At 43.4% G+C, this 22863-nt stretch overlaps 1 protein-coding gene across 1 annotated transcript in view; it reads left to right on the top strand.

The window, feature by feature from the left end:
* Positions 1-22863, top strand: part of TMEFF2 (transmembrane protein with EGF like and two follistatin like domains 2) — a gene marked incomplete at its 5' end in the record, with an annotated part of 126365 nt that overhangs the window by 93376 nt on the left and 10126 nt on the right. Inside the window, one exon of the mRNA XM_017728698.1 lies at positions 789-848. Coding sequence (XP_017584187.1) covers positions 789-848 — 60 coding nt within the window. The remainder of the gene's footprint in view (positions 1-788; positions 849-22863) is intronic.

The raw sequence follows: 22863 nt of genomic DNA on the forward strand, positions 1-22863 counted from the left end.
AGGAATGCCCCTCAGATACATTTTGCCACCCAGGGTGGATTTTTTGGTGCTCCCTTAACTGGAGCATCATGAGGCAGTCTCGGGAGACTCCCCAAAGATGTGCTCCCAAACGCAGTGCTTGGGCTGGCTCTTTGAGTGACCTGCACTGAGCCCCAGGATGCCCAAGGTGCCTAGAAAGAAGTTTTCGAATCGTGGCTCAAGGCTTTCCCTCTTTCCCCATAAATACAATGCTTCTCTGTGCCCAGCTCTTGAGCTACTACACCTGTAACCCTTGAGCTGACTTTAAAAACCCTGTTTTTCTCTAAAATAAAAATGAAGAAAATTTGCCTTTAAATAGTTCCTGTAAATAAAGTGTCTACTGAGGCTCAGACTCTCAATAGCTTTTTTCCTTAGCTTCTGACCCATAAATCCTCAGTACATCTACTTACAAGGCCATAGTATACAGGTGTATTAAACACATTCCAGTTTATTCCTAGCTCTTTAAAGTTAACCACCCTAAGTGGCAGTTCATTTCAGGGTACATATTAAAACTCCCCGATTACTTCAAGTAGAGCAGAAATGACAACTCCTGCTTCAGACTGATATATTTATCCCAACTGCAATCTGTTACCACATATTGTTAGAAAAAAGATCCTGCTGTTTTCACCTGGCAGGCCTGGGAGAGCCTTGCAGCCAGCAGAGATGATGTGTGTGCAAGTGAAGTTAGCTCTGCCTGGGCACTGCGGCCAGGGCTTGGCTGTATCGAGTCCAGGCTCCCCAGGCAACTCAACACATTTCTTTTCACACAGACAATACCACAACAACTACAAAGTCAGAAGATGGGCATTATGCAAGAACAGATTATGCAGGTACGGTTCCTATTCTGTGAGAATCACAATTCACAGGATATGTGTAAGTCTCTTTTCTCCTTCATTTGCTAAGTTGAAGTGTCCTCATCTTCTAGTATGGTTTTCCTGGTTTACTTTAAGAAAACACTGTATTTTCATTACTCTTTCTTTTGCTACAAACTCTCTTCTTAATAAATGGGCTGCTTCTATTTTTGTCAACCTACAGATACTCTGGCCATAAAACACCTGTTCTGACAGAGGAAATAAGTACTGTAAATTATTTGCCAGAATTAGGAGACATTATTGAAAATTATAGAATCAGTGCACTAGATTGTGCATATTTTTGTCATGATATACAGGTTTAAGGACATGAAAATCCAGTGCATAGCACTGTTGGGATACCATGAAACACTGCCATAATAGATATTACCTGTCGGTGTTTAACTATGAAGTTAATCAGGTTCTTAAAGTGCGAGGGGTTTAAATGATAAATGGGTTTAATTTATTTAGAAGCTACAGTAAAATATAATGGCTGAATAGCCCTATATGGCACTTGAAATTAAAAACATGTAAATACTAGTGAGGTTTGGGAGACATTTTTTACACCCTTTGCCTGGGAGGATTGATTTAGAAATTGAATGTGTGTGTGCACACACACGTGCATGCAAATGTTCACAGCTCACACTGAGAATGAAACCCTCTGGGAAGGTCTGGTGAAAATGGGTCAGGTGATGCATTCATTGCTTCAGTTTCATGATATTTCTGTGGTTTTAAAGTGTTTGGAGAGAGTAGGTGTGTATCCCTGGGTTTGCCTGAGCTGCATGGCTTGGGTGAAATCTAGTTGACGGTTTCACAGGTGTTAACACTTCTTGCTGCGAGAGTCCTGAGGCAGTAATTAATTCAGCTGGTCATCTTCTGTGAGGGTCCTCTGTGCCATCCCTGTGACAGTGGGGTACCCAGCCTTAGAAACAATTGTTCTGTTCCTACTTAAAACAGTGCATGATGATTGAAACATAGAGCTCTGATTAAAACATAGAGCTCTGAATAAATGATGTCTCAGTGAGGCAGAACAGTGCGAGGTGTTAGGGGTTGCTGCAGCATGAAGCAGGGAGGGTAGAAGTTGCCATGGAAAGAAAATGCTGGGATGAATTTCTAAAAGATCAAGGGTGAGCCATGGTCCAAGTATTTCCTACTGTCAAGGAGCCCTTCACTGGTGAAGACAGGGACATGCAAAGAGAAAACAGTCTTCAGTGTCTTTCCTCCAAACTCCTGATTACCCTCAGCTTTTTGTGGGAGGAAGTAGCCAGTTTTCTTAAAATGCTCGAAAGGCTGAGGTGGTATCTGGTGACGGGCAGGAGATAGGGCCAAGTAGGCCAAAATTACTTATTTTAAGTTAGAAACAAGGCCAAGTAATGTTATATTAAATCCCTTCTCTTTCTTGCTGGAGAGCTGAGAGTGCTGGCTTCCCCAAGCCAAGATGAAGGCCTGGAGCCCATTTTCAGTGTGCAGCCTGTCCTATGCTGCTGCTGCTGTCTGGTGGATTTGCTTTAGGATGGCAGTGACCCACGTCAGCTAGAGAGGAGACAGCACAGTTAAGCATGAAGCAACTGAGTTGTAACAAGAAGGGAGGAAAGGCAGGTTGGGGATTAGGGATGAGGAGGAGATCGCAGTGGTGACAAGAGAAAGCCACGTCATGGGTCATGGAGGAAGAGGAGCACAGAAGGCACCTTGAGCTCAAGTGAGCAGGAGGACGAGAACAGCTGTTGCTCGGGAGAGAGATGATATTTCAGCCCACACTCAAGAGGAGAGGTGGGATGAAGAAAATTGATTGCAGCAAAAGGTTGTCAGGGATTGGGAGCCAAGGAGGGAACTCAGGAGGGAACTGGGTTACTGGGCAGGGAGAGCAGAACCATGGCACAGAAGAGCAGGCCTGTAGTGGAGATGGTCTCCAAGTGCTAAGAGATCAGAAGGAGTGTGGGAATAGATGGTCCAGTGAGAGATGACAGAGACCTGTGGAAAGGAGACAGGGCACCTCCCTTCCCTACAGCCATGGGAGTGATGGAGGTATCCTGAATCAGCAGTGAAGTCCAGTAGGTACCTCTGGCATAGGAAGACACCATCATTGCACCTTAGAAAGCCACTTCTTGGGGCTTCTGGTGTGGCTCAGGCCCCAGTGGGCTTCTCAAGGGTGGTGACTGTGTCATCTGGGCGGGTCTCATCAGGTACTGTCCATTGACTGAACCTCAGCCACAGTCGCCTGTGCCAGCTGATGTCTTTTTTGTGTGTACCTAACTATTGCTCTGGCTTTATGTTTTCTTTTTTACATACAGTAACAGTATGTAGGGTGAAATTGCTAGTTCATGCGGGGCAATCTACATTCCTCCAGTGTCCCCAAATGTTTGTGGCATAACCCCGTCAGGAAAGGGACTGCTGTATCAAAAAGCTGCAACAACTCCAGCCTTTCAGAATTAATCAGGGAAAAGGAAGACAGCAGTATAACTGAGGCTCAGTGAACATTCATGCATTTGCCACACAGGAAACTCTGTGCCATCCTCATGTTCTTTCAGCTGCAGAAACATTTGATGGTGAAGGCTGTTATAAGAATGTGGCATGTGCTACTTTCTTCCCACCTTCTCATCTCCTCAGACAGGAAATGTTCCTAACCATGGGAAAAGCAACAGTTCCTCAGCCTCTGAAGCAATTTCCCTGAGCTTGCGGCTTTCTAGAGAATACCTTTGTTCTCTACCATTTAATGGCACTAAAAATCACCGAGACCGTGAACACCACACGCTTTTAAAAACATTGACTTGTATGGACGGACTTTCCCAGGGGAGAATATAGCAGTGGGCATAATTGATGTTGTCAATTACGCCAATGCAGCTGTGCCAAATGCTCTTTGCAGGGACTGTGGTGGCTGAGCAGTGCGGGTTTTTCCATAACCACCCCCGCACGCCCATCATGGGGGCCCAGGAAAGCGGCAGCTCTGCGAACAGCCACAAGTCCCAACACCCAGCTGAGTTTTTCCATACCAAACTATTCAAACCGTCTGTTCAATCAGCATCTCTGCTCCCTCCTGTTCTGGCAAGCCTGCTGATACTCACCAGCAATGCAGAATCTTTCCGTTTGCAAAGCTGAGGGTACTCGTTCCTTTGGGGGGTAAATCTTTGCCTTAGGTTTGCATCGCTTCGGTTCTTAAGGGCTCTTGCTTTACACAGGCAAGATTTATGCCAGCACTGTAAATGCCTGACTAATATCAGAGGCCCCCAAAAAGCAGTACCCCTTTTTCAAAAAAGCAAACCTGAGAAGAGTGAGCTGTAGGAGGCCCTTCTCTGACCCTGTTCCGCCTCTCCAGGGTCACCAGTCCGCCCTTGCCCTGGCTGCCTGTGCCATCCACGTCAGCACGGTGTCTGCACACGTGTGCATTTGTGCCTCTGTGCGGTTCTGGCCTCTTCTTTTTCTGAAACCCCAAGGTATTTATCAGACTTGGGGAGATTTTCACTCTCCTCAACAAATGGCAGACTGTTGACCTTGATCAAGTTTGTGTGGTGAGATTTGGTTTTAGTGAATAAATGAATGGGTGCGATTTTTCCCTCAAATCCAATAGAAATACGCTTTACCTTGCAATTTCCATGAAAGAGCATTTTTGAGCATTTTAAGTGTAATGTATGTTTTAGAATGTAGTGTCTGAGCTGAAAGTCCTGTGATCGATGTTTTCTTGAATTTCCCCATTATATGCATAAATAAGGCTGTTTTGGTGGCATTTTGGAATTCAGAGTCCAGGCAATCAAGGAGTTCTCATCTTGTTAATCCACTTGCCTATTTATTTATATTCTTCAATATTTATATTCTCTTCTTAAGATCTGGATATTAGCAATTATCCCCCTAATGATTTTATCCTTTCTCATTATCAAATTACAGAGGTTTTTTTCCAAGCCATTTTGAGCACTATAAGGAATAAGTCAGTATGGATGTGCCATATTTCAGTGTTATATATTCATGAAAATTGTCAGTGAAGACACTGACAAATTTGATAGACCTATTCCATAATATCATCTTCCAGGCCAGACAAACCTCCCCATATGAGCATTGATTAGATCAAGTCTCAGCAGCTGAATGCCAGCAGCGCAGAGAAGCTGATGGAAGAGGGAAGGAGGCATTTTCAGCCCAAATAGTCTCCTCTGGTGAAAAATGTGCATCCTCGAGTGGTCAGTTGGAGCTGTATTTTTGGGTTCTCAGTGGCAGTAAACTCTCCTGCAGGCAGTGTCTTGGCCTGTCTTGCCAGAGCTGTTTCTGTGCCCGGAACCGATAATGAGCACAAAATGCTGCACGTCTTCACATGGCTGCTCTGTTCCCTGCTCACCCTCCTGGGTTCCCATGGGATTTCAAACATACATGACAGTCTTGGATCTTTTTCAGACCGCTTTCTGGCACCAGGGCTGTCCTGGCACTCCCAGGGGTGCTTGGGCGAGTAATCCGGCAGATGGCTGTGTTGCCCAAGCAAACTCAGAGCTCCACCAAAAACGGCAAAATCCATCTGTGTCAACACATCATCTTCCCTTGGCTGGGACATGGCTGTGGGATGAGGGCCATGAGAGCCATCACACATTACAAGGATAAAGGAGAGTCTCAGACTCTTCAATGAGTCTCCTCAAAAGTCCAGGAGTCTTGGACTCCAAAATAAACGCAATTCAGTCACAGCCATCTTCGTTGTGTGTAACAGGCCTGGAGAGTGGCCAGGAATCAGAACAGCAGTGCTGAATTTCTATAGTGACTGTTTTCTAATTTTCTTTTCCCCCCTGGACTAAAATATGAGAACTTCAGACTAGATTCCTTCTCCCTATCATAATATTTTCAAAGTAGGTTCAGTTTGGAGTCTAAACCACTTGACATTGTCCATTTAAATTAAATTTTGTGTCTACTACTATGTCAGCCATTTGCTCAACTGCTGAAGAATAATAAAGCCCCGGAGCTTAGCTATGGGATATAAACTATGGTGCATTTTTGCTATGCCTTTGTAAACCAGGCTTTCCTTTCTTCTTAATGGAATTAGCAAGTGAGACACAAAGCTGAACACTGTGCAACCATCACGGCTAGAGAGAAACTATTTCTCATCTGCCGCGTTGTAAGAATGTGGGGGAAATTACATCCTTGCATATGCAGATTTGCTTGGCTTTCGATTCCTCAGACTTGGAGTCAGAGTTTGTCACACTAAACAAATAGATTATATAGAAAGCGTTCCTGCTATTCCATCAAACCACTTTAAAATTGAAAAAAACTAGATTTTAATATTTTGACAGCTGTGTGGCAGTATGAATGCTTTCTAGCTACGGCCTCCACCTGCGGTCACACGCACACAGACACACACACACTGACCTGTGGACGAACAAGAATGGTACAATTAGTACAGTTTTTTTTTAAATGGGAAGCTTTTAAATGTTGCTTGAATTGTATTTGCATTTACAAATTGCTATCTGCATTTGTTTGCAAGGTTTTATGAAAATATATTTAAGGTCCTCAAAAGGTGGTAGATGAGCTCTGCAAAACACAGGAGAAAAAAGAGCCTAGATTCTTCTGAGAATTCTATCTCTCAAACACAAGAGATAGATTACTGTGTTCTGGTAGCCTGATGGTCTCCAGCCCTTCTGCTGCCTTGCATCTCCTCCAGTGTTTTTGATATACAGAAGAAAATCTAAAAGGCAGAGATAGATACCACCTGGTAAGTCAATAAATCTTACTGCCAGCTAATTCTGAACTCAAGTCTGAGTAGCCAACAGAGTCAGTCCCAATGACTCTCTTGGCCCTCACACACTCCACTTGTCCTGGGTGTTTTTGAAATGAAAATTTGCAGCTGCTTCTTTTTAACTCCAGGGCTATAAAAGGTGGAGTGTGGAAAGTCCCACTCCAGCATTTTTCATGAGGAAGGCTGGATGCTTTATTTCTAAAATAGGAAAGACTGGGGCAATAATGCAGTTGTCTTGCAATGGGCACTGCAGCACAGGCTACCCCAAGTGCTTTTCTTCTGTAGAACCCTCTGAATTTTACCTTCAGATCCTGCTTGGCCCTATCTTGCTGAAATCGACATAATTTTTTTTTGAATGGGAGACAGACACTGTTGTAGGGGTCACATAATAGCCTCACAAACAAGCCCCCTGCCAGGAAGGAAGCTGCAGCACTCCAGAGCACTGTGCCATGTTATTTAACAGCACTTACTCCTAACAGTCTCTTCCTGAGGAGCATGCAAAATAAAAACAGGCTTATGGAGATTTTAAAAACAAGCAAGAGGGAGAGAGAAATATTGCTCATTTAATCTGCCAGCCTCAAGAGAATACCTCACTTTTTATGGGAGTTCTCTTCTAACTTTGAATTGCATGCACTAAGCTTGGTAAAATGTGCCTTGGTTATTTTGGATTTCTGGGGGGTTTGTGGTTTTATAATGAGATAAATTGTGCCTTTTCATTACTTATGATTTCCCAGTGTCATGTTCATGGAACCTGTAATTGTTAGCATTAAAACTTAAATTAGGTCTCAGGTGAACTGCTAGACATCTCTTTACGTAGAATGATGTAGCTCAAGGAGGAAGAACATTTCCATTTGTGCCTCTAAAGCTTAGCCCTTAATTCAGTCACTAATGAATGTGAATCAAAAGTTGCAGAATTTGTTTGTGCTTTCTTCCCATAATAAACAAATTCAGTATTGTTGCAAGTGAACATTATAAAGAAAGCCATTTGATTTGCATTAAAGCTTGGTAGCCTGAAAGTTCAGTAAATCCAGGCTAAGAATTTGATCTGTAGGAAACAAACGGGAAAAACAAGTTCCAACTTGCAACACCAGCATTGGCATGGGCAGCCTAAAAGATACAAAATCAGACCAGGCTGTTTTACAGTTGTCAGCATCCCTGAAGCATTTAACTCCTGGAAATGAATTCAGGTGTAAAGCTTCCTTAAGATATGGGGTGAGGGTGGAAGTTGTAATCCAAGTATATTTTTTCATCTGGGATTTCCATCAGAACTGTGAGAAATTTATGAAACTTGCTCCAAACACTTCTTCTGCTTGCCCAAGACTGTGTGCCTTACTTGTTGGTTTTCCCCTTCTGCTGTCATGTTAGCAGTCTTCTGTAACATTTTGTTCTCTTAAAGGTTATGGATAAAAACAGAAATTCTAAGTGCAATAGAGATGAGCAGACCTGAGTTCATGTAGGCATTTCTACAGATTCTTCCATTTGTGTCCCAGTCCATAAACACATAACGTTTCATTTACATAAGTTTGGTGTTATTTGGAGCACAAGAACCCATCTTCACGAGCAAACCTGAACCTTTCAGTACTTGCTGATCCTTTTGGTCCTCTGCTCTGTATCTGTGTTTTGATCAGAGGAATGGGTAAGCTCAAAAGCAGGTAAAGCTGGCAGAAAAGAAAGACACCTTCCTGCTCACACATAAAAGTGTGATCCCCAAAACTCAGCCCAAGCTGAATTGTGCCTGATTTCTCAAGCTGTCTTTAACCAGATACCTACTGCTTAAAAAGGACCTCTAATTGCAAGGGTAGGGACCCTTGGAAAATCACTTTTATGGTTTGTAATCATGCTAGTTGTCATGCTCTAGTTAAAGCAACTCCCAAAACTTGTTTTTGCTAACCTTTGTTTTCAGAGGTTTATGGGAATGAAGCAACATGATCTACAGCCAGTGTTCATCTGCCATGGATATATGGAATATGCACCGTAATTCCTGGCTGCAGCCCCCACCACTGTGAAAGGGTTTACAGTTATCCAAAAAAGTCTTTTTATATCTGACTAAATCACATTGTAGCACCTAGTTAATACTGCGTCTTTGCCACTTTTCAGGCCCCTCCTTTGAGGTAGATCAGCGTTAAAGAGGAGAGTTCAGTATGAACTCCATCTAACAATGCAGGCCACAAAGTGGCTTCACAGATCTGTACCTAAATTTACTGCAGACAGCCCCAGACCTACTGCACACCAGAAGTCACAGGGAAGCTTAAGTCCTTCTCCCTTTGGGATCTAGAAGGACTGTGCAGCCAGGTTCCTCTGTAGGGCCAACAATCTGACACTTAGGGTGACGCAGGGTGGTGGCACATGTGACTCCTGGGGGACTCTGCTGTGGTGCCTGTGTTTCACACCGTATCAGCTGTGCTGCTGTTCTAGGTACCAGTCTGTAATCCCCAGCACTTCATCCAGTGCCAGGAGGATGGTAGATACCAACTGTCTTTGGCATTCTGACACCCTGAAGGCGTTTCCCTCTTGATAGCATCTTCTTGCCTTTCTCAACTCCCCTGCTTCCCCTACAAGAAAAGAAAGTAAAAAAAAAAAAAAAAAAAAGGGAACTGAGACAAGACTCTATAAATCTTCCCCAAGGACTAGGGTGGAAAATTAATCCTGTTTTCTGGATTTGGGGAGGAATTTTCCTCACCCTTGGTTCCATCCTTCCTTTGGCTCCAGGCACTTTGATATCTCAAGAGTCATCCTTGAAGGATACTGTTCAAGATGGTGCACAGCAGCTGCTTGCCATCCACTACACTAATTTGAATTAGTTGATAGATATTAAGGAGTACCACAGTGTATTTTTATGCCCAGCAGCTCTGTTTTAGGCCTAGTTTCTGTAAATTTTCTGTTAGGAATTACAGAACCTTTCCAAGGATTTGAGAGTTAAAAGTATAATGAGATGCTAGACTATCCATTTTCAGGAAACATCAACATTTAAATATTTGTGTTTGATCTAGTCTGAAATGTTAAAAAAAATTTATTTTGAAATATTCATAGAACTGAATTTCCTCAGAATTTTGTTTCATGGGATGTTTTGGCATTCTTTATGAAATGTTAGATATCAAAATACCATGAGATGAAAGCATATGACAGTTGTAATAAGTAAGTTGTAACCGTGAGGAAAGTTGCTACTTAGAGCTGACTGAAACATCCTCTTTTGTAGAAGGAGTATCATCATGTCAAATTGCAATACAAACACGAGATAATTTGATCACTTAGACACGTGCAGTGGTAACCTGAGCCTTAAGATAACAAAGGCTTTCACCTGGATTCAGGAGTATAAACATATCTGGTGGAATTAAAGGAAATATGGTTGGGGAGGAAAAGAAGGAACTGTGTATTTATTTTTAATAGACCTTCAGAATTAGGTTAGATGGAGACAAGGGGCAAATTTTGCCTGGTTTAGTAGATTTGAGTAAAGAAAGTAAACACAGACAAATATTTTGCCTCAAGAGTTTCACTTGGCTGATGGTTCCACTTCTTTCCATTGAATACACCTGCTAAATTGAATACACCTGCTAAAGGGTGTATTTACCTTTTCCATTGAACACACCTGCTAAAAGCCACACTGTGCACTGATTTTTCAAGCAATGCAACACAAGTATTCTTTTCATATTAACATTTAGTGTATGAAACCATGAATGACAGAAACTTGTTTCTGAAGGAAAATGGAAAAGGTTTAGAGAAAGTATGAATTTTAGCATGAGATGCAGCATTTTGAATATAAGCTTTGCCTTCTCCCATACTTCTGTCCATAGAAACATTGCTCTGCATTCAGGATAAACCCAGCCTTGGCAGTTTAAGGAGCACCTCTGTATCACCGAGCAAGCAGAAGTGCTCTTAATAACTCAGGTTTGAAAAGCAACATTTACCTGCCTAGAAAGGTGACTTCTTACACACTTGGGCTGTCATATTACCTTGTACCCATGAGCTGTGAAACTCTCTTCTTGGAAATACAACGGCTGTAAACAAAATGTGCTATTAGAGTACCCGTGGCAGTGCATGTCAGAATATAATCAACACTGAATCAAAATGCACTGCTTTGCCTACTGCTGTTATCACAAGCCTTAGCCATTTTAGACAGCATTACATAATGGCAAAATATTTTTCAGGGGGAAAAAAAATTAAAACTCTCCCTGTGGTTTTAGTCTTCCTCTTATTTTATCTGTGGTTCAAAGCTGTGTCAGGTATACATCAAAAACACCCCTTCCCTAGAGTATTTAGCTTACAATTTCATTTAATAATGGAAGTGTACTTCCATCCAGCTAGGATGGAAAAGGATTAAATGAAAAGCACTGTTCTAAAATCAAGTAACAGTAGTGTAGCTCTGCAAATGAAGTAGCCATGGAAAAGCTTGTTATTAGTCTATAATATCAAAACTGATAAACTATTAGTGTTTTGTCAGGCATGATAAATGCTAAACATTTTCCTCTACAGATTGCCTCAACAAGAACTGTGACTGTTTTTAGACACATCTGGCACTGCAGATTTTTTTCCATCCTGCATTTCAGTGATTTAAAAGGCCTTGGCTGGGCAGCAGGATGTCAGCTGTTTGGTTTAAAATACTGTTATAAGAGTCAATAAGATTTAAAGAGGCAGTAGGTAAAATTCCAGCCTTGCTGAAAGTAGTGGGAGAATGGCCATTGAGTTTAATGGCTTTGAGATTTCTCTGTATGGCTTTTTTGTCCATTTTTATTCTTAGTAAATTTTCCATTTCCCAGAATTGCCCTTTCTTTTCCATGCAGCTTCTCCCGCTTTCAATATTCGCTCTAGAAGTGAGTGCAGAGTTAAAATACCAAACCCTTTATTTTCACAAATGCCATCTTTATAGCTCACTTCTGTGGCACTGCTGTAAGACAATAATAACAGGTGTATAAAAATAGTAAACGCAGGTATTCATTTATAAAAAAAAAAAAAAGATGTTCTTAATAGACTTTTCTGTCTGTGCTTCAAAATGAGCTGTGTGACTGGTGATGACTCCCAGGACCTCTGTGGCGTAGAGAAGCTGTTCCACTCTTTATAGAAGGAAATTGCAGGGCGAGCTCTGTGCTTGCTTTCTGTCCCATCACACAGGGAGAGCCATGGGTCTGCATGGAAGGGTTTGGTGGGAGATAGGCAACCAGACCCAGTCTGCTGTTGGCATATTTCAGCAGGCAGAGTCTGGGCTGGGTCCGTGGAGAAGTCAGCTCAAGGACACTGTGCTTGTGGAAGAGTTTGCAGTCAGCAGACAAGGAGAGGGACAGCTCCACAGCGGTGTCTTCAGCGTGAGTGTGCCCTGGAGGGGTCTTTCGCAGCCCCTCAGGCTGTGAGAGGCACTAAGTGTGTTCTGCAGCCTTGGGTGGGCTCCTCTCTGCAGCTCAGAGGTCAGCTACTGCCAGATAGACCTTTGGCACTGGAGTAATAGGCAAAAAGCTTAAATTGTGTGGTGACATTGTACCCTTTTGATGCAAACCCAAGAGCACGGAAAGGTATTGGCTCTGTCCGTCCATCGCGGGGTTTCATGACAGATTGGAAAGTGTGTCTTTGGTAAAATAGGTAAAGGAATGTAGCAGGTTTTGCTGCAGTGGCATTTTATATTGTTTGACCATTTTCTCCTACACTTAAAATTGGGAGTAGTAAGGGATATCTCTCCAGCTCCAGGCATGGGAAAGCAAGCACACTGCTTGGTATGCTCCTGTTTTCCAGGTAGGAATTTCAAACATATAGTCTGCTTAAAGCCAACCCTCTGAGCAGCCACAAAAGATTTTAACAATACAGCTGGACTGATACAAAAAGCAAGGTTGTAGGCTGTGTGAACCCATTGCCATCACAGTTTTACAATGCAGGACTCAGGGCAGAGGGGTGAGTAAAAATAGCATCAAGCCACGCAGGATTCATCCCTCAGCAAGTGTAGCATTTGATTTGTACGGAGGAGTGATCACGAGTTTGCAACATGCCAATAAAATGTTTCTGAGCATAACAAAACTTTTCTGAATAGCCTGAACAAAACAGTGAAAAGTATGGCTGAAACCATGCTTTTAGCTAACAGCAGACATATCTCTGAGTAGTCACAGCCATTCAGGGTCATGCTCTGGCAACTAAAATATCCAGGATATTCACAGGGGATTTGCCAGGCATGTGATTCAGGAAGTGTACAAAAATACCACATATAGGAGTCAAGTATTTTTATTTCAGTCTCCTATTTTCTCACACACACTCCCCCCCAAATTCTGCAGCTCTTTCTTTAGTTTCCTGGATGAATCCTCTCAGGGAGCATGTTTTTACAAGCACAGATGCTACCTTGGAAAAAAAGAAAGGAGGGAAGGGAGCCAAATGGGTGTCACACTTCAGCTTGGCAGCATCTTGCCAACATGTGCCCCAAAAAAAAGGAAAAAGAAGGACTGCTTTTAGTAATCAAAACTGAATATAAAATCAGTGCAAAACTATGACTGTAAAACCCTCAGATTATCAAAAGGACTGAAGGAAACGCCTTGTAGCCAAAATGACATCCCTGACCTACTTGTCCGCGCTGTCACGTACCTTGGGTAACCTTTTCATTGCCGTGCCTTCCTTCAAACCTCTCTGACAATTTTGCCATTCAGACTTGCTTTCAGTTGTAATTTTTTTAGTTTGTTTGAAGTGTGCAACCAGAAAGTAAAGTCTCATAATGCCATGCTGGCAGACATAAATATTAAGTCAGAGACCTTTTCAAACACTGCTTCTCTGTGGAAAACAATCTATTCAGACCTGGAGTTCCTACTGGAAATCAGGGGGCAGCCTGGTAATTGGATTAGGGTGTGCTTTTAATGTGCGGCAGTTTCTCAAAAGGAAGTTCCTGCTTTGTTTCATTGATTGCCTGGCTGATCGTTCTGCCGGTAAAAGCTACGCACATAGCTGAAGGGGCAAGGATGGATGGAAAATGCAGCTCTGTGTTATGTAAGACGTGCCTGTTCTCTGGGTACGATCAGGTGGATACAGGTTGTAAATGTATCTCCATTCAAACTGGAAGCATGCTTTGTTAATCTGCAGTTTAATTGCTTAAAAGCGATTTCTATCAGTGTAGTCCTTAAAATCTGGAAGCGCTGCTAGTTGCACCAGTACTTAAATTCCTGGAGCCCACCTGCATAGGTGCCAAAGAAGGGGAAACCTCAGGACATCTGGGATTGGATGTGCAAATTGGAGAGCTTTGGAGTCTGTATTGTTCTGTAGACTGGAGGGAAGAGGAAGAAACTGTATTTGACTTCCACATTTCCAGAGGGGGGCTAGAAATACCAGATTAAATTTACAGCTGTGATCCCGGGAACACATCAGGCTCAATCATACATAGTACAGGAGTTAACCTGGCAGGAATTGCGAGGGCATAACTTAGGGCACAGCAAGGCTGCTCTGAGAGCACTTGCACCCCCTTTCTCCCATTTCATCATCCCCATGGAGGAAAAGATATGGCCTAGGTAGACAGGATGAATCCTGTTTTATTTCTGGATCGGCTCCTATCTTTCTGCTTGAGCCCCTTCCAAGTACACCCTCAGCTGGGAGATGGAGACATCATTAGTCATGCGACTGTCCCCTGGGGCAACGCCAGCCAAACGATCCTGCTCCCTCCACACATCAATATTCCTGACACCCGTCTTAAAACTTAGGTCATGCATATCCATCTACTTTTCAAAAATGTCAGAAGGATACAAATATCCCTTCACTATTTTTAGAGCCATATCAAAAGTATTTATCAGCTTTCTGGCACCTCATCCCATTTGTCATAGTTGATGCTATCTACTAGTTGGCAGTGGAGGATGAGGTGCTCTGGAAATGCAGTGGAGGGTGGATGAAACTCCATAAGCTGAGACAGTGAGGGTGACTCCTGGGAGTTGTTGTGCCTGATGTCACAGTCAGGAAGTGCCTCTCATGGTCTTCTGAGAGCAGACAGAGCCTCAGGGCTCACAGGAGCGGCTCACCCTCACCTCGGTGTTTCCCAGCCCAGGGGGATGTGGAGGGAGCAGGGAGCTCAGCCAGGGAGCAGGGCTGAGCTATGGGAGAGGAGGAGAGCTGATGTCTGGTGACCACCATCCACGCTGCCGCCCACCAGCCCTCCCACACCGCCTGGTAATGGATGCCAAAGGGCTGCTTCCCTCAGCGCACACCCTGGCTGTGCATCCCAGCTCCAATGTGCACGAGGATGGGGCTGTCTGTGTGTTATGCATCAGGAAATGGAGGGTGGATGAAACTCCATAAGCTGAGACACAGTGAGGGTGACTCCTGGGAGTTGTTGTGCCTGATGTCACAGTCAGGAAGTGCCTCTCATGGTCTTCTGAGAGCAGACAGAGCCTCAGGGCTCACAGGAGCGGCTCACCCTCACCTCGGTGTTTCCCAGCCCAGGGGGATGTGGAGGGAGCAGGGAGCTCAGCCAGGGAGCAGGGCTGAGCTATGGGAGAGGAGGAGAGCTGATGTCTGGTGACCACCATCCACGCTGCCGCCCACCAGCCCTCCCACACCGCCTGGTAATGGATGCCAAAGGGCTGCTTCCCTCAGCGCACACCCTGGCTGTGCATCCCAGCTCCAATGTGCACGAGGATGGGGCTGTCTGTGTGTTATGCATAATTCATACTGCACATGCAAGGTGGTACAGGAGAAGTGCTGAGAGCCGTGTTTTTCCATGCACACGTTGCTAACGGGAAACTCTTCCAGCTCCTCTGTAGCACATACCTCAAGGCCTGGCATCAGGCAGCTCTTTAATGTGCAGGTAACATGTTCATCAGCCTCATGCCACAAAATTGGGCTGTTTTCATAGCACTGTTGGTTTTTAGAAGGCAATGTATTCAGGTTGAAACTTTGCCCACATACCATCTGCTTCAGCCTTATCTTCCCTTGACAAGAAAGCTGAATATATAATGTCCACTTGGCTTTCCTGGTGTTACATAAGGTTGTGGTTTTGTGTTAGGTCTGCAGTTTCGGAGCTCCTCAGCGGCTCCTGCAACATGCTCCTGCTCTTGTTTTCAAGTGGAGCATCAGTGACAAAAATCAATACCATCTTCATAGCTATAATGAATGTGACCCACAGGCTTTTTTAGGATGACCACAAGCTTCCATCATATGTCCGGAGCCTATTTGCAAATATTGATTGGTATTGCAGATTAGCTGTAGCCATTTCATATGAAATCTTAAGGTCTTGCAGTTCTGCTCTCCGAGCTTGGTTTGGTATCAAAGGTACAGCTATAAATCACAAGACCCACCCAGAGACACTACTGATAGCCAAGGTTGCCGAATTGTGAAAATTAGATGTTTCAGGGGTTTTTTAAGCTGCTTAAGGAGGATGGTTCTCAGTCAGCTCCAAGTGAGTGAAAGCACTGCTTTGGAATCGAAGCACTCTGTTTACTTGAAGTGGGGAAAAAAAAGTGGAACCTTCATATGCAAATGTATGGCATTTGGAAATGTCATATAGCCACATCTACATATAAATAAGCTGCTCTGGAGTGCTGCACTAGCCAGGCTGCTTTGATATAGAAATTGCATAGTAGCACACAAAGCAGAAACAGCAGGACGCCACTTGGTCAAGTTCGGGGAGTTTTGTTCCTTTATCATCACTTAACTAAGTTAACTAATATTGCTGTGTCACTGCTGTGCTAGGCTGGGAAGGGTTGTGAAGAGCTGCTGGTTAGTGAGAATCATGTGTGTGCACTGCTGGGGCTGTGCAGTGTAGGGATGGTGGTTTGTCTCCTGTGCCCCAAAAGATAGTGCTGCACACAGATATGTTCCTCTGGCAGTGTCCCTCCTAGCCACTCTCTGCCTCCTCTGCAGATCCATGCCTGCTTTCTCTGAAGTAGACACCATTTGGTTGTATAAAGAAGCATCTTGTGCTGCTAACATCCACATACTGGGGTGGTATTTCCATCTCTATTTAATCTGGTATTAAACAGTAAATTGAAATTCTCAAGCGTACTTTTTCACAGGGGAGGACATAGAGGAGCCCTGATCTGGTTGTTCCTGTCCATTTTTTACCCCTTCCAGCACCAGCACTAATGAGTAGCTGGAGGAGAGGTGGATGGGAGAGAAAACAAGCCTTTGGCTCAGCTGTTGGGAGGAATTTCTCACAGAGGGTGACACCCGCTCCGCTCGCACAGTGCTCGTGTGATGGATCCAGCACTCGCCCCTCTGCCTTCAGGCACGCAGCCTAATTGGAGGGAACCTCACAAATCTCTAAACTGACATCAACTCTTTTTCAACACAGAATTACAATAATAATAAGGTTAACTCATCCTCTAAGGGCTCTGTCATGAGCTGCCTAAGGAGATCATATGCAAGGAGATAAACTATGACTTTATTTCTTTACACTGCTGGATTCTGAAGGGGGAGGATGCTGCTCCCACAGGGCTGGTGGCATCTCTCTTAGGCAGGAGAATCTAAGTGAAGGGAACGTCAGCAGCTTGCCAAAAACAAAGAGTAGCTGAGTTAGCACAAAGAGGGATTTAATCTATTCTAAGAATGGAGTTAGCACAGATTTATTCAATCCTGACACAAAAGAAGGCAGCACAAATTGTAAGGGCCTCTTTACCCAGGGCTTTGATAAATCCACAGTACAGCCCCACATCATTAAATCACAACCCTAGGAATGACTGCAGCCCTCAAGACTGGCCCCCGTAGTGGCTGCCTTAAAGAGCTATGTGTTATTTCATCCACAAAACTATGGAGAGATGGCTTGGGGACAGCTGACACAGAGACAGCACGAGGAGCCAGAGACCTCGCCAGTCTGCTGGCCTGGGAAGTGGCAGGTGCTGCTGGCACGTGGGGTGAGCTGCTCTGTGGAGCTGCTGGAGGGAGAGCTCAGTGCAGCATCCTCCTCTTGATGTCCTGGAATTAGCTGTGGAGAGCAGCATCCAGGAGCAGTGACTTCTGCTTTTAGGGGTGGCCTCAGTCAGGCTGAGAGGATGAAACGGGGTGGCAGGGAAGCAGAGGAGGCTGGACAAGGGGAGGCTGCAGCCTGCCTTACCTCCCTGAATGAAACAATCACCCCAGGGGGGAGTTGAGTCTAATGCGAGCACCTGGACATGGAGAAAATGCTGCTTTGGAACAACACATTAGCTCCTGTGAGGTTTTTCCCCTTTCAGTTTAGCTTATATTGCTGGGTGTTCCCATTCAGAAGTGCGAGCAATGGCTGCTGCCATGTACTTGCATCACTGTGCAGTTTTGGGTTGTATTGCACCTTGTGTTGCAGTAACTACTTGGTAGCACCTCCTTGTGTGTGCAGGAGCCTTGCTTTAAGGAGCCTGTACAATCTCTAGGGTAAGGCATGTGTGAATTCAAGGGGACAACAGATACTGTGAAAACAAGGGGAAAAAAAATAAGAAAAACGGTCCTGTTTAGTTTTGAGTAGACAGTCTTGTTATGTATGCAGGAAAATGATTAACAAGTTGCTTGATTTCAATCAGTTTTCTCAAAGAGGGAAGATATATTCACAGATGTTGTAAAAAAAAGTGCTTCTTGATTTCCAAAGTTCAGCAACAGCTTTAACATATATAGCATAGCCCCCATATATATGCTGACAAGCTGAAAGTATTTAGTTCTCCATTTGAACATCTGGGGATTATTAGTGTCTTAATTCATTGGTTTCTATTATTAATTATGGCAGCAGGCTGAATAATTACGATGCATTGCTGCAAAGACAGAGCACAGTATTTTTTTTCAAAGTGCACTAGGACATCTTGCCATCATCTCAAACATAAAAAGCCCTAGATTATTTTTAAAAAGGAAAGTGGATTTTATCTTATTCCAGGGAACTGATTTGCATAGGGACATTTAAAATTAATAAATTACTGTGTTCAGCAAGCCTATTTTGTGCCTGAGAAAAGAAGTGAATGTAATTTATTTCACCATGTTCCATCTCTTTTTTTCCCCTTGGTGAAGCAGCTAATATGGGAAGGGTATTTTTTGTGCAGTTGATGTAGAAAAACTAGCTTCAAGTTTGTACTTGGAGTGGCTGCAGGAGGAATTTAGGCTCAGGCTGCAGCATAGTGGTGCCAGACGTTTTCAGCTGACATTTGGTGTCTCATTTTCCACTTGCTCTCAGGGAGAGTGGGCTGGTGAGCTCCCTCTTGAGCAGCAGCAAGCACTTCCTTCGGAATTCTCACTCAACGCCCACCCAAACAGTGATTTTCAGGCAAGCTGCTTGCACACATTTTCTTTGTTGTTAAGAGGCGCTCTATAATTGTAAAAGCAAGGTTTCAGGGGAGGGAACATGCGGGGTGAAGGTGCTCCCCAGGCTGCCCTGAGCAGCTGGCAGCAGCACAGTGTGGCCATGCAGCAGGGCAGGTTTGCCAAGGATGCTCTGCCTTGGAGCTGGTCAGCAAAGACCCAGGAGGAACCTCTTTTCTCTCATCAGAGCTGGGTCTGAACTGGGATTTATCATGGCAGTTCTTCATTACAAGTGATTAGGAAGCCTGCCTAAGGACTTCATCCCTAAGTTGCTGTGGGACCTCATTTACTGTTGGATGCTATTGAAGAGGGGGGGAAGTACCAGCAAACCTGCTAAAGCAATTCTGCACTTTTGGAGAGACCAGCACCATTACCATCCTCCTCCTGGGCCTTTGAACCACTCCTGCAGATGTTTGTGGCCTGAGAAAGTTCTGTTTTACATCAAAAGAGCAGCAGTTGCTGACTCTGTGAAGACTGAAGATGAGTAACATAAACTATCCCTAGGCTTATGCACAGGGTTCAGATTCCCACCTGTAGTCAATCAGCTGAAGCTCTTTCCCAAAAGGCAGGGCATCCCTGCCTTTGCTCCACAGGTGGATACTCTCTAGATGTTTGTTTTGATTTCAAGCAAGAATTGCACATGAAGCATCTTTCACCCAGAGCAGAAGAGCTTTCTTAAGAAAGTTTCTAATGCTATGCTCCACAGCATCTCTTTGGGAGAGCCAGCAGGGAGGTGAAAGGAGTGAGGGGGGTATGCTTCCAAAAGGGGCTGAGAAGGTTAAAGACATACATCTGATCCAAGAAACCCTTTTTCCCTTCATATGTCCTCTGATAATGTGGTGTGTGAGGAGTCACTACTTCAATATCAGCAAGAGCTTCCGTCTGCAAGTTTGACTGACCTCAGCAGTATTAAAAGATTAAATTATTATGTAAGTCAATTCTCCTTAACCACTTTTTCCAACGAGATAGGTGTCAAAATAGCTTCTGCTGCACATCATTCACTGTCTCATCCCTTATTTGATGAAATATATGTGTATATATGGATTTTCAGGACTTCCCTTGGTCTAGGGATGACTTTACACTAGGTGTTAACACTGTACACAAGCCAATATTTTCTCATATGGGCATAGCCTAATAGTTATTATTTCCAAAGCTCCCACATTACCTGCTGTACATCAGCTAAAATGCTAATATCAGAATTTACAGGCTGTGGCTCTCTACTTTGCTTGCTTGAAATCACCTAGAAAGTCTCACCAATTCACACATGAAGAATGACAGAATTATCAGCCCTGCAGAACTAATTGTTAAGTGCCTGGCAGTCAATTCTTGGATGCAAGAATCCTATTTTTGCCTAGATTTTTATTTTAATTCCTCTAAAGTGGATTGTAGGACCTTATGTCTGGAAAGAATTTTCTGGGCACTCCAGACAGTACTTCATATAATCCTCATCAAGGGCACTAATGGATTTATTCCTTTGTCAGCGGCACTACTGCACATGTTTGGTTGTGGAACAGAAGCTCCACATTAGCTCAGATGGGAGCTGGGGACCAGTGAGGGCTGCCCAGAGAAGAGTCTGGCTGCTTTGTTTTCATCACTTGCAGAGTCACATCCTGCAACCAGGCAGACTGTTCCAGATATCTGCTTTCACTGATACAGTTACTTGAGGATCTGAAGGGTGTACATTCAACTTCCGAAGACTGAAGGAAAGCCATGTAGCCAAACTAGAAATGAAATTCAGAATGATACAAGATATATTTGAAATAATTCTTCTGCTCCTTCTTAATGAAAGACAGGAACAGGCACAGATATTAATTTAGACAAGATGGCTTTAAATAATTTATTGAACATTTCAGAAGACAATCCATCAAGAAATGCAAGATCACTGTGTGGGTGGTCAGTCACACTGGATATCTTTTTAGGATCCAGTTTATCCCAGAGAAATAGCTCATCATCTCAGCATCTCCCTGCCATCCACAGAGAGGTTGGAGAACAAGAGTTCAGCTGGGAGATTTTTTCCAGTAAGAGAGATGATAAACTGTTTCAGGCTACACAAAGTAGCATCTGGCCTCCACACACTTAAAAATAATGTGTTTTGACTAGTGTGTCTTATTTGATAGGCTATCATGTCATGTGCTGGCACTAACAAGAGATGTGAACAATATGAAATGTCATGTTAGGCTAAAGATGCAAAAAATGCTGCAGAAATGCAAAAGATGTTGGCTTCATCAAAGTGACTTTTTCGATCAGAAAAGCGCCTCAAGATTTCTGAATACAATTGTTCTGGAGGGTGAGGGTGTATTTCTTTTTTGAAATGAAAAGGACAAGCATTTTGAGAAACATGGCAGGAATTTCTTTTGTCCAGAGATAGGAGAGACTGACCCAGTCAGTCCAATTTTTACCTCTAGTCTTTACAGCTGGCTTCTGCCTCAAATCCTGTCCATCACAAAGAGGTACAAGTCTGTCCTTCTGACACAAATAAAACTTTCCCACATTGTTGCCAATAACAATGCAGTAAGTCTAGTGTGTGAAGAGCAGCTACTGAATTTAACATTACTGAAACCTGAGTAACTTTGAATTTGGTCTTTGTCATTGCTTTATGCATACAGATCTGCTGTGCTTGGAAAAAAGTGGGTTACTCTGTATTTAGCTTTGCTCTCTGCAGGTGTGAGGTGGGTGTGGTAGAGGGGCTCCTTAGTATAGTGATACTGCAGTTTGATTAGTGCAATTGCATCCAATACTGAATTTATAAATAATCCAAAGTTATAATAAGGGTGGAAGTCTTAATTTATTTAATTCAGGTTTAATTTTTTAAGATATGTACAGTTCTTGTTTGCTTTATAACCTCAACATGGTTTTATTTTTAGAATCAATTTATAGTTCTTGTTTCATGGTGATGTAAACCCTGTGATGCGTTCATAAGGCTTGGTATCTCATCAACAGCTGGATTGCTGAATGGTGCTCACGTCCTTCCAGAAATGGGAGCAGTCAGTTTTAACATGAACGGACTTTTCAAAGCATGCCTGGGTGTTTGGGTCTCTACATTGGCTCTGAAAAGATGGGTTTTGTAATGGGAAAAATAACCTGGTTTGAGGCGGGGAAATATTTTGTGTGCGTTCAAAATGTGCTGAGAGGGAGAACTTCTCAGTCTGAATGAAATGATGTTTTTATTGTGGTCTGTATTTTGAGTAACCAAAACGGCAGATCAAACTAAATATGAGCTTTTCCCCCTCTCTGCCTTTATATTAAATCCCTGACTCTTTCAGAGGAGTCATCAGTCAAAATGAGATAGAGATACAGATAATTTGTGTCTAAGTTTTGTGGGCTCTTCTGAGCCAGGTGACAAGTGTTCCTGTATGAAGTGTTTACCCTATGAAGTGTTTATCCTACAAATGCTAGCAAAGCTTGGGCCGTCTCATTTTAGATTCAGTAAAGCATTTTCCATCACAACATTATGCTTAGAGGTGTAATTACAAGTTCTGCATGATCCTAGATTTACTTTAAAGTGTGCTAGAGACCTTGTTAAAGAAAACATGGTTTCTACCCACATGATTGCTAGGCCTACAGCCTACACACAGTGAGAGCATCTGCACGTCCAGATAGGTCCTGGTCCCCCTTTCAAGTCCTAGATTAGTCTGTTCTGAAAGTTACAATTCTCCTCCATCTTGAAGTGTGCCTTTAAAAAAAAAACAAAAAAAAAACAAAAAAAAAACAAAAAAAAAACAAAAAAAAAACAAAAAAAAACCACACAAATGATTTCGTACTGTTTTAACCACACTGCTGGCTGATCTGAGAGAGGAGGGATTCTTGCACTGAGTGGTGGTGCACAGACATGGCAGAGATACCTCAGTACCTGAGAAGGAACAATCAGAGATAAACACACACATGGGTGTGTGCACACAGAGCAGTCTCCTGTTCTTCAGAGAGGAAGCAAATTTCCTTTGGTAATGGAGGATTTGAAGGAAATGGCATTATGTTCTCCACAACAGAAAAAAATGTGTATTAATAAGGATCCCATATTTCTCGCTGCAGTTTCCTGGACAGAAATAGATTTGAATGTGGGCCATAGCAGAGGTCCAGCACACCCAGAATCCATCAGGCACA

This window comes from Corvus brachyrhynchos, unplaced genomic scaffold (genome assembly GCF_000691975.1).
Source record: "Corvus brachyrhynchos isolate BGI_N302 unplaced genomic scaffold, ASM69197v1 scaffold370, whole genome shotgun sequence".
Taxonomy (NCBI): Eukaryota; Metazoa; Chordata; class Aves; order Passeriformes; family Corvidae; genus Corvus; species Corvus brachyrhynchos.